At 37.4% G+C, this 12,413-nt stretch overlaps 1 protein-coding gene across 1 annotated transcript in view; it reads right to left on the bottom strand.

Annotated features, from left to right (window-relative positions):
• Positions 1 to 5,095: 5,095 nt before the first annotated feature.
• LOC124799146 overlaps positions 5,096 to 12,413 on the bottom strand; it is a 311,021-nt gene continuing 303,703 nt past the window's right edge. Inside the window, exons 9-10 of the mRNA XM_047262684.1 lie at positions 7,313 to 7,542; positions 5,096 to 7,098 (exon numbers count right to left, since the gene is read on the bottom strand). Coding sequence (XP_047118640.1) covers positions 6,765 to 7,098; positions 7,313 to 7,542 — 564 coding nt within the window. The 3' untranslated portion in view covers positions 5,096 to 6,764. The remainder of the gene's footprint in view (positions 7,099 to 7,312; positions 7,543 to 12,413) is intronic.

The raw sequence follows: 12,413 nt of genomic DNA on the forward strand, positions 1-12,413 counted from the left end.
GTGCAACTTTGTACAGTTGTACCATGGCTTGTATTATTGCTAGAATGACTTCAACACAAAAATAAACTTTGTTGAAATTCAAGATCACTCGTGGCCTGAATTAGTGTGAGCATTACTACTGACTTGGACAATCTTTGTTGTGCCAGGACTTTAATGTATTTCCTTTCTACAGCAACAGCAATAAATCAACTCTATGAAGCACATAAATCATGTTAAATATTTGATCCCAGCCAAAAATGGAAACAGTTCATCTGGTGGAGGAGCTGGGATCAATGTAGATCTCTGACTGAAATGCTTACACAATTTTGAAGCTTCAGGTGCATTTTTATGACATATTGTAAAAACCCAAGATTTGAAACAAAATTTGGACAAGGGAAAGAATAAGCAAAGACAAACAACTATTTGCACAAAATACAACACAAAATTTTGGCTATGAGTACAACAAACTGCAACACCGTACAACTGAGCCGGCAGCAATGTCATGATAAGCAACAAAGTATTTCCAACAGTTGTTTCTACTTTTCCTCAAAGTGATAGCATATGTAGGTTATGTGAAGAACTTTTTTTAAAGGATTGCAGTTTTGTTTTTTGATTTTATTTGGAGTGATTATTCTTCATTTTAGTCCTGGTAACCTGATTTCCATGTTTGGAGCTGTTTAATTATTGTATCTTTGGTTGTCTTATCGAAATTTATGTGTTGTAACTGATCCTCTACCTTGTTGTCTAAGAATTTCAACTGTATGTTTATTTCTTCTATGTGTTTGAACCCTAGGTCAAGTCTAGTTTCCAGTCTATCCATTCTGCCATTGACTTGTGTTGCAAAATTATTTATATTTAATTTCCCCAGTTGTAAGCTGGTAACCATTTGATTCAACCTTGAATCTAATTGGGTAAAATTTTCATTCATCTGATCTGTCATTTTTTCTGTAACCTGATGACAACATGATTCCATGTGTGGAAATCGCAGTTCATCTGTGAAAATTTTCATTGATTTGTTGCATGAATGTATGTAACAATGCAGTCTTAGATAAAGGAGAATGGAGGAGGAGAATAAATGAGGAAATCTACGAGGGCAGTTCAATAAGTAATGCAACACATTTTTTTTCTCGGTCAATTTTGGTTGAAAAAACCGTAAATTTCTTGTGGAATATTTTCAAACATTCCCGCTTCATCTCGTATAGTTTCATTGACTTCCGACAGGTGGCAGCGCTGTACGGAGCTGTTAAAATGGCGTCTGTAACGGATGTGCGTTGCAAACAACGGGCAGTGATCGAGTTTCTTTTGGCGGAAAACCAGGGCATCTCAGATATTCATAGGCGCTTGCAGAATGTCTACGGTGATCTGGCAGTGGACAAAAGCATGGTGAGTCATTGGGCAAAGCGTGTGTCATCATCGCCGCAAGGTCAAGCAAGACTGTCTGATCTCCCGCGTGCGGGCCGGCCGTGCACAGCTGTGACTCCTGCAATGGCGGAGCGTGCGAACACACTCGTTCGAGATGATCGACGGATCACCATCAAACAACTCAGTGCTCAACTTGACATCTCTGTTGGTAGTGCTGTCACAATTGTTCACCAGTTGGGATATTCAAAGGTTTGTTCCTGCTGGGTCCCTCGTTGTCTAACCAAACACCATAAAGAGCAAAGGAGAACCATCTGTGTGGAATTGCTTGCTCGTCATGTGGCTGAGGTTGACAATTTCTTGTCAAAGATTGTTACAGGCAATGAAACATGGGTTCATCACTTCGAACCTGAAACAAAACGGCAATCAATGGAGTGGCGCCACACCCACTCCCCTACCAAAGCCATACCCTCAGTCGGTAAAGTCATGGTTACAGTCTTCTGGGACGCTGAAGGGATTATTCTGTTCGATGTCCTTCCCCATGGTCAAACGATCAACTCTGAAGTGTATTGTGCTACTCTTCAGAAATTGAAGAAACAACTTCAGCGTGTTCGTAGGCACAAAAATCAGAACGAACTTCTCCTTCTTCATGACAACGCAAGACCTCACACAAGTCTTCGCACCCGAGAGGAGCTCACAAAACTTCAGTGGACTGTTCTTCCTCATGCACCCTACAGCCCCAATCTCGCACCGTCGGATTTCCATATGTTTGGCCCAATGAAGGACGCAATCCGTGGGACGCACTACGCGGATGATGAAGAAGTTATTGATGCAGTACGACGTTGGCTCCGACATCGACCAGTGGAATGGTACCGTGCAGGCATACAGGCCCTCATTTCAAGGTGGCGAAAGGCCGTAGCATTGAATGGAGATTACGTTGAAAAATAGTGTTGTGTAGCTAAAAGATTGGGGAATAACCTGGTGTATTTCAATGCTGAATAAAACAACCCTTGTTTCAGAAAAAAAATGTGTTGCATTACTTATTGAACTGCCCTCGTACCTCTTGAAGCAACAACCAACAATACTCCATAAGCTGAAGAGAAACAGAATCCAGTGGGCAGACACACAGCCCATATGCCAGAAGGATGACAGGTGAAGAAAGCACTTGAGGGGGAACGACACACCACACACCCCATAGGACGACCAAAGCAGCATTGGATGGCAGACCCAGTGAAGGACCTTAGCCCTGGGGATTGAAGGCACCTGGAGGAACCAAGCACAAAACAGAATGGAATGGAGGCAGTTCAGTTTGTGGAAGCAGCACTTGGTCTGCAGGCCTGTTAACACTGGATATGACATATGACTGTGTTCTCTTTTTCCGAAAAGTTTGATGTTTAACCTCATCACGCAGCCTTCACAATGAAACTTAATTCTCTTTTGAACACACCACTGCATGAATCTCACTGTTACTGAGGCGTACACAATTATTGTTGAATGATTTTCTACACAACAATCCACACACTAAGGCTATTTCTGTGCTTTTACTGTTTTTTATACTTTATAAATGATTTATTATCATCACACATCACCATCTTCATGCACTCAACTTCGGGGGTTCAGTGGAAAGATAATGAATCAGAGAGATGACTGAATGCTCACAACTGTGACAGTAGTACTGCGGGGGCAATAGAACGAAATGGTACTTACTTTCTGGACACATCTTATAGTACTAAACTTGTTTATTCACTTGCTGCCATTCTACAAATTGTGTCACAGTGGCACATTTGTCATGATTATGTTTGTATTAGATAATTTCATTGGTAAGTTCTTATAACATTGCAGGTCTGTCTTGGTTTCTTTTTTATACACATCGTTTCTGAAGCCTGTAATCACAGCATGATCATCTTTTTTTGTCTCTGTTATAATATTCTCCATATCTCTATTTTATGTGGTACCAGACTTAACCCTCATGAAAATATAGTGCTGTGAATGTATATTTCCACAGATGCATGTAATACTAAAACACTTATTAGTAGGATCAGATTTTCAACACTGTGTCATTTTTTGAGTCTTAAATTTTGAATATTTCCCAAAACCCCAAAACAAAATGCTTCTACACAAATTATTTGTAACCTTGTCATCACCCAAAACTAAGTCACACTCTGAATAATGAAGATAGTACAAGTCCATCTTTTAAGACAATTTTAATATTTCATGTACATAAGGTATATGGATTACATAAGCAAAAGAAAAAAATTGTGTCTGGAATGATATTGAAGAAAAAGGAGCTATTCAAGGCGTATGTCATCACGTGATTGACTGTGGATATGTTACTCAGATGTACCATAAAATATTTGCATTACACTACATGCACTGACACCGTATGATTTATTGATCCATTTTCATCTACAGCTGCACGATGTGCAAGATATATTTGGATTTTTATGTTAATATTAACAATTTGAGATATAATAGACCTTTGTACATAAAAATACACATTAATATATCAATTAATGATGAATACTTAAATAAATTGTACTATGACTTGAAGGGATGCTAATGCCTTAGTTTTTCTTTCCTCATGACATGTGATTAAGTATCTATGTCTCTTGGTGGCAGTCAAATTTTAAGCACAGCACTGACACATGTGTGAGGTGCAGTGCAACAGATCTTCAAAAAAGAATAATTTCAATATACTTCTGGAATAATTTTACTTGCCGAGAATACCAGTTGTTAGTGCATAATTGACAATTATAATCAATATTATTTGTGACTACAGGAGGTAAACTAATGGAGGCCAATAAATATTCCAGAAAAATAAAAGATTTAAGTATTTATTTTACAACCAAGTATAAAAGATACTTTCACAAATATATGGCACATTTATGAGTAAATCCATTGTTAATATGTGAATGCAGGTACACTTATAAGCTTAAGTCATAACATCTCATTCATTCACTTAAATACACTATCACACTTATCACAGAGGTAGCTTAAAAGAAATTGTAGTTCATATGTAATAAATCTGAACAGTCTTTTGAGATCTTCAGAACAAAAATCATCCATTCCGATTCTTATAATAGTTGTAATATCCCATTCTTCACTTCTATATATTCAAACCCAGTGCACACATGATTAAAACCATTCTCTTCATAACAAATGAAATTTATAAAAGATTAAGAATTGTAGAGTAAGTATCTCAATGAAATTACAAATGAAGTTTAAATGAGGGGTGTCTTGGTATTTAGCTGAAAATTTCCATTTTGGCTTACAGACAATAAAATGACTAGATTAGGAAATTGCTTTCAGCTAATTCAGCTGAATTAGCTCAAAAAGTATTTGTTCACCTGTCTGGACTGGAAATTGTTCAAGGAATAAAAGGTCTTAACAATTATCTTCCATATTTCCATAAATTTAACAGGAGTCTGAAGGGAACAAATGCCTTAGATGACAGAAAAATCAAAACCCATACAGTAATATGCCAACAAGTGACAATACCATAAGGGCAGGTAAAACGAACTTTTGATCCTAAAACTCTAATCAATAATGGAAAACTCTAATAACAGAAAGGTAGGGCACATGCCATTTAGTTAACTCAGGACTGAACAGATAAAGATAATGAAGTTACTCTGTTTTTCTTCTATTACTTTGTATTTTGCTCACCTATGGTTGTCCACTGAAAATATTTGTGTGTGTGTGTGTGTGTGTGTGTGTGTGTGTGTGTGTGGGTGTGTGTGAAATGTGTGTGTGTGTGTGTGTGTGTGTGTGTGTGAGAGAGAGAGAGAGAGAGAGAGAGAGAGAGAGAGAGAGAGAGAGAGAGAGAGAGAGAGAGACAGACAGAGGTCGAAATTATTGCAAATGAAAATGACAATAATTGTGATATTTGGAAGTTTTAAAAATCTAGTGAGAAAGTTTTAAAATGAGTAAAATGAGAATCAATGCATTCATTGAATACAAGGCACACAAGATCAGTTATGTAGTATTTCAGTTTCATGCAGGATTGAGTGGGAGAACAGTGGTATTAAGGTTGTCAATGACTATCTGTCAAAGCAGAAATATGGTTTCTTCAGGCTACATATCATTTATGACACAGGCTTGATGTTGTACGTGACTGGATAACTCTCAGCTTTGCATCATTTCTGAATATCAGGTTGTGTGTTCTCACAGCATATATTTTACTCCTTCTGTGCGGTTTTATGAATATGGCTGACTTCTTAAAAAGAATTTCTCTCCCTCTCTCTCTCTCTCTCTCTCTATACAGCAGTGTATTTTACTTGTAAGAATTGAACTGTAAACATTGTAAGAACCCATGTATGTTTTACTTCATAAGAAACAATTGACAACTTGCATACAATCTGTATTGTTATACAGATGAATAAACATGTCAATCAATCAATCAATCCTTCTGTGAGGGATTTTATGCTTATGGCTGATTTCTTAAAAAATCTCTCTCTCTTTCTCTCTCTCTCTCTCTCTCTCTCTCTCTCTCTCTCTCTCTCTAAGGTTAAAAATTCTTACCATGATCTCATCAAATGCACATTCTCTTCTGTGTATGAGACTGACATTCAGTACTTAGTTATTAATGTCTGTGTTTGACATTTCATTCTTCTCAAATGTGAGAAATCCGATTTCCATTAATGTTATACACTTCGGTTTCTTTTATTAAAATCATTAAAAATATTCACTATTACTCCTTTGAAAGGAAATTTATCTTCTTCAATAGCCTCATAGGTATAATTCTGGGAAAAGCAATACATTAACAAAGAAGGTAGTTATGTTACAAATACATTTCACAGAAAGTACATTTATTTTTTTAAAATAATTTGTAGTCTCTCCTGTAAATTTTTAATATTTTTGAAATATGTAATGCTCAGCCAAAAACTCCTTCTTTATGTTTCCAACAACAATTTAACTATAAGTTTTATAAAAACACATAAAGATCAGTCCAACCTTTATTACTGATACAATGGCAGTACCTAATTTAAAATAAAAAAATTGCCATTGACACTATGATAATATTGTCTTTTCATACAGTAACAGAGCAACTAGAAATTCAAGTGTGGTATCTGTTTCATTGCCATATTTCCAGTTATTTATGAAGACTGAAATATGATGATAAAATAGAAATGCCAGTGAAGTAAAATGCAAAATAAAGTTGATGGGTTAAATTCTATCAAGTAAATATTTCAAAAACTATACAGAATAATAGTTTCTCAATGTATGGAGGATGATAAAATGCATTTTATCTTCTCATTTACTAGTAAACGTACTCAAAATGACAATTTATTGAATGGTTATGTAGAACAACTTAAGATGTTCCCTGTGCTCAATTTTTTTTATGGGAAGTTGAGATGATACACTCATTGCCTGTATACTAAAATCACTGCATTTCCCACAGGATTCTGTAGAGAAAAATATTGTGCTATTTACTGGAATGCAAAAATCAGAATGAGCAAGGGGACAGCTATTACACAAAGCAAGTAAAGGGCAGTGCGAGGTTCACAGGTGGACTGAATAACATATTCATTGTTCCATTCTGAATCATTTGGTTTCAAAGGTGCTGGTAGCTCCAGGACTACCTTCTCATTTGACCAGAAGTCTAGTGGCAGAGAACAAGCTTCTGTTGAATTGACACAAGCATCCAGGGCATATGAAACATTGTAGACTCTCTTCTCCAGTTGGAAGTATGCCCTCATATAGTTGGTTTGTACTTCATTTTCACTGTTGAATACAAAGAAGTAATAACCAGTGGCTGGAATGCTGCAAATATAGAAAGAAATGGGATTAAAAGCAATTTATGTACAATACTAGAAACAGCTTTGGTAAGATAAATTTGAAACTATTATTTTCTTAAAACAAATTTTGAAGTTTTCCAAGTCACACTTTATTTATGAAATATAGTGATAGCATTCCCTGGCTAGTGTCCCAGCACTATGATTATAGCTTTCAGTGAAATATAATATTTGATACTTACATATAAGTCAATGTGTTATGCAGTCCTGCTCTGTTGAGAGACTCTTCAGATTCACTAGCATTGCAGAGCCTACTTGGTGTGAGTGGCAAATTGAGCACAAGCCCTGCACAGTTGAGTAATGCTTCTTCACTGCTTGAGAATGATGACCAGAATTCTGATTTTGACATGTCTAGTGGGTCTGTTTCATTTATTACAGCATGGTGATCTGCAAAGCCATCAGGCACCAGGTCCTGTTCAGAATGAGAAGGGTTTAATTACCTCTGTGACAACTGCAACTTATAGAAAAGAGTAACGCGTGTGGATCAATCAGATGTACACTGATGAGTCAAAACATTATGACCACTGCTCACTGCAAAACTGTATGCCTCCAGTGGTGATTTGGGCATATGATGCAGTAAGGAAAGAATGTAAGTAGAGCAGAGACAAGTGGATAGTCATTATAGTGAACATACAGGCCACAAATGTGCAAAACCACTGATATAAGCAGTTTTGACAAAGGGCACATTGTTGTGATGCTATGCCTGAAAATAAGAATCTTTGAAATGGTAAAGCTGCTTGCCTGTTGGCATACTGCAGTTGTGAACACCTATGTAAAGTGGTTTACAGATGGCCATCTTGTATTGGACAACCACATCCCATCACAAAGTGGAGAGGTTGGAGTATCCCACACTGTGTAATCCAGCATAGGCAGATCTGATGACAGAGCACACTGTTCAAAAGCCATTGTTGAACATGGGGCTCCACATCACACAACTCTTTCATGTTCCTGTATTGACCCAATGACACCACCAGTTATGAATGCAATGGGCACAGCATAACTGAGGTTTCACCATGGATCAGTAGAAATGGGTTGCCTGTCAAATGAATCACTTTTCTTGTTATACCAGGTCAATGGTTGGGTCCTTACACGCCATCGTCCAGATGAATGGCTGCACAAAACACATACCACGCCACAGATGCAGACCAGTAAGGACAGAATTATGCTATGGGGTACACTGAGTTGGGTTTCCATGGGATCTGTGGTGGTACCTGAAGACATCATGACAGCAGTGAAATACGTGAATAGTACTGCAGACTACTTGCATCAGTTCATGTCTGAAGTCTCCCCTTACAGCGATAACATCCTCCAGCAGGTTGCAAGGTCTGAATCATACTGCAGTGGTCTGAGGGGCATTATAGTGAACTCACATTGATGTCTTGGTCAGCAAATGTGCCTGATCTGTATCCACTGGAACACATATTGGGCACCAGCTGCATGCCCGTAAACCACCTGAGCGTAGACATCTGGTGCCACATACTTCTGGAATCCTGTCAGGGACTTGTAGAATCCATGCCAAGCAGGATGTCTGTTGCACTGTGTTTGAAAAGTGGAACAACACATGGTGAAACAGGTGGCCGTAATGTTCTGGCTCATCATTGTAAATTAATTTTATGTAATAATATTTTTAATATTCACAGTTAACTCACTCAAATTTTTCTTACTGTTCTACAAGATTCTTCTTCATGGCTCTTAACTTTTGCCATTGGCTAACAGATTTTAATGCCAATAAAAAAGATGAGAACCTGTCTCAAACAAACTGCATGTGAACTGTTGTACCCCCTCATTGATTGTGAAGCAATTTCCACCAACTGCTTCCTTAAAAGCAAGTGAGATGATGCAGTGATTAGTACACTGGAATCATGTGCAGGAGGATGATGGTTCAAATCCCCATCCAGCATCCAGATTTAGGTTTTCTGCGACTTCCCTAAATTGCTTATGGCAAATGCTGGGACGGTTCCTTTAAAAGGGCATGGGTGATTTTCTTCCCTAATCTGAGCATGTGCTCCATTTCTTGTGAGTTAATAGTCAACAGGTTGTTAAACACCAGTCTTCCTTCCTTTTAGAGGTTCCAAACATGTGAATGTTATAGGGTGAGAGGTACAGGCTGTGTGATGGATGTTGAAGGGCAGTCCATAGCATTTTATCATCCTCCATACATTGAGAAACTATTATTCTGTATAGTTTTTGAAATATTTACTTGATTTCATCTCATTTTTGTTGGGTTTTTGCTACATGTGGGACCACCTGTTACAATGGAGAAGTAACACAGTTCTTAACAGGGTGATAAGTCTTTTTTTGGTTGGTAGGCATCTCAGAATTGGCAACAAAAATTCTAACAGTAGGTAGCATTGTTCAATAATTCCAGGTGGAAATGGACCAGCAGAATGGATATATAGCCTCTAAACACCATATTGGCACTATCTGATTTGTGAGCATAATGATGGATCCAAGTCTCATCACACGTGACTATTTTACCCAAAAATGTGTCACTTCAGTTTCTGCTATTCATTCAGCATCCTTGACATCCAATGAGCTGACACTTTCCATAATTGCTTTTAATCCCATTTCTTTCTATATTTGCAGCATTCCATCAACTTTCAAATGATTGAATACACACTTCTATGGCTGATTTTAAGTTTCAAATAGATTTAAAGTACAGTTATGTGTTAATAAAATTTGATGAAGTCACAAATAGTCTTGATGCTTTTCACTGAGATGCTGCTGAATGAATGAAGAAAGTGGAACATGTTTTCAAAATTCTCTCACCACTTCTTGAAATTATTATATCAGTACTTCACTTGGGGCCATGCACATTTTCATTGCCAAACTGTTGTTGGGAACAGTAATGATTTTCAGCAGTACTGATTTACTCCTTCATGAGGTCTCTGCTCACTATAAATTAAGCTATGTCATCTAAACAGAAAATAAAGTGAATCAAACAAAACCTTTAGGAGTTTTCCCTTCTGAATGGGATCATTTATATACATATTTCATCTTTATCCTCAATATTTCCAGTCCTATAAGATTCTTTCACTCCAAATTTTTGATTGTATCATTATTATCTTCTCCTCTCCCTTTAAAGACAGTAATATACACTGTTAGACAAAAAAGTGAAGCACCCAGAAGACATCATTGGGTATTAATGTAACGTCAAACACATTGACATCATCGACAGATAAGTAAAGGATTAGAGATGGAATTCTCTGTGACAGACAGAATGGTCACCAGAGTTCATGAGTGTTGTTCACGTTTAGTGTTGTTACCAAGACTTGTAGGGTAGATACTGGATATGAACTGTGACACGAATTGAGTGATCACTGTGAAAGACATGTAGATGTTGAATATTTGTGTGATGTTATGTTATTGACATCTAACAAGAGTTTGAAAGGGTCCTCACTGTGGGTCTCAATTTGTCTGGATAGTTGAATCATGCAGTATCCAGATTTTTACAGCATTTGGATCTAACAGTGGGCTGATTTCATCAACATGAGATGTGAACAAGTAAACTGTAAAACAAATTTTGGCGAAGTAGGTGCTAAGTAAGTGGATTAAGGACAGAACAGACCCATCTTTGTTTAATATCAAAATCTGAAAAATAGTGAGGAAACAGATTGTCACTTTCTCAATTTAACAAAGAATGCAGAAATGTAAACAGGCAGAATTTAGTTGAAATTCATCTGTCTATAAAAAGATAGATATGCAAAGCATACAACAATTTTCACTGTCATACTATAGCAAAAGATCTTACCAAGTACCCAAGAAAATCATGGCCCTATGTACAAACGCTAAGCAGATCAAAGAGCATCTGTTCTGTCACTCATCAGCCAATCTAGTGTGGTAGCAGAAGACAGCCAAAAGAAAGCAGAAGTTTTAAATTTCATGTTTAAAATATTATTCACACAGGAGGATTGTACATGTGTGCCATTGTTTTACTGTCTCACAGGCTCTTACATGGAGGGCACAAACATAGGAATCCCTGGCATTGAGAAGCATTTGAAAGAGTTGAAAATAAATGACCATGAGGTCCAGATGGCATTCTAGTTTGATTTTACAGAGAATACTCTTTGGCATTGGCCCCTTACCTAGCTTACTTTATCACGAATCTCTCACCCAGTGCAAAGTGCCAAGTGACTGGAAAAAATTGTAGGTGACTCCTGTAGGACAAAAGCACAGACCCACAAAGTTACGAGCCAATATCTTAAATATTTGCTTGTCCAGAATTTTTGAGCATATCCTAAGTTTGAATATAATAAGTTTTGTGGAGTCCAAAAAATGTCTTTCAGCAAATAAGCAGGGATTTAGGAAGCACTGCTGGTGTGAAACTCACTTTGCCATTTTCACAATATTCTGCAAACCATGGATGAAGGGCAACAGGAAGATTCCATATTCCTAGATTTACAGAAAGTGTTTGACACAGTCCACGCTGCAGATGTTAACAAAGGTCCATGCATATAGAACAGGTTCTCAGAAATGTGAGTAGTTTCAAGACTTCTTAAGTAATAGAAGACAGTATATGTTGCCCTGGATGGTGAATGTTCATCAGAGACAAGGGTGCAGTACTGCCAGGAGCTCCCCCAAGGGAAGTCTGATTGTATTGCTCTTGTTCTCTATAAACATAAAAAATGACAGACAGTGTGAGCAGCAATCTGCGACTCCTACTGCTGATGCTGTAGTGTATGGTAAAAGGTCATCACTGAGTGAGTGTAGGAGGATAAAGGATAATTTATATAGAATTTTTATTTGGTCTGATGGATTGCAGCTAACTCTAAATGTATAAAAATATAAGTTAATTGCAGATGAGTAAGAAAAGTAATCCTTTAATGTTCAAATATGGTTTTAGTGATGTGCAGCTTGACACGGCACATAGATTATACATTGCAAAGTAATACAAAATGGTATGAGTACATTAGGTTGGCAGTAGGAAAGATGAATGTTCAACGTCAGTTTATTGGGAGAATTCTACAAAAGTGTAGATCATCTACAAAGGAGACTATGTATAGAACACTAGTGTGACCCATTCTTGAGTACTCCCCAAGTGTTTGGGATCACCACCTGGTAATATTAAAGGAATACACTTAGACAGTTCAGAGGTATGCTGCTAGATTTGCTACAGTTAGATTCAGTCAAGATGGGAGTATTATGGGGATGCTTTGAGAACTCAAATGGAGACCCTTGGAGGTAAGACGACATTCTTTTTGTGAAACACTATAGAGAAGACTTAGAGAACTGGCATTTGTGGCTGACTGTAGTATGATTCTACTGCCATGAACGTACGTTTTG

This window comes from Schistocerca piceifrons, chromosome 5 (genome assembly GCF_021461385.2).
Source record: "Schistocerca piceifrons isolate TAMUIC-IGC-003096 chromosome 5, iqSchPice1.1, whole genome shotgun sequence".
Lineage (NCBI taxonomy): Eukaryota > Metazoa > Arthropoda > Insecta > Orthoptera > Acrididae > Schistocerca > Schistocerca piceifrons.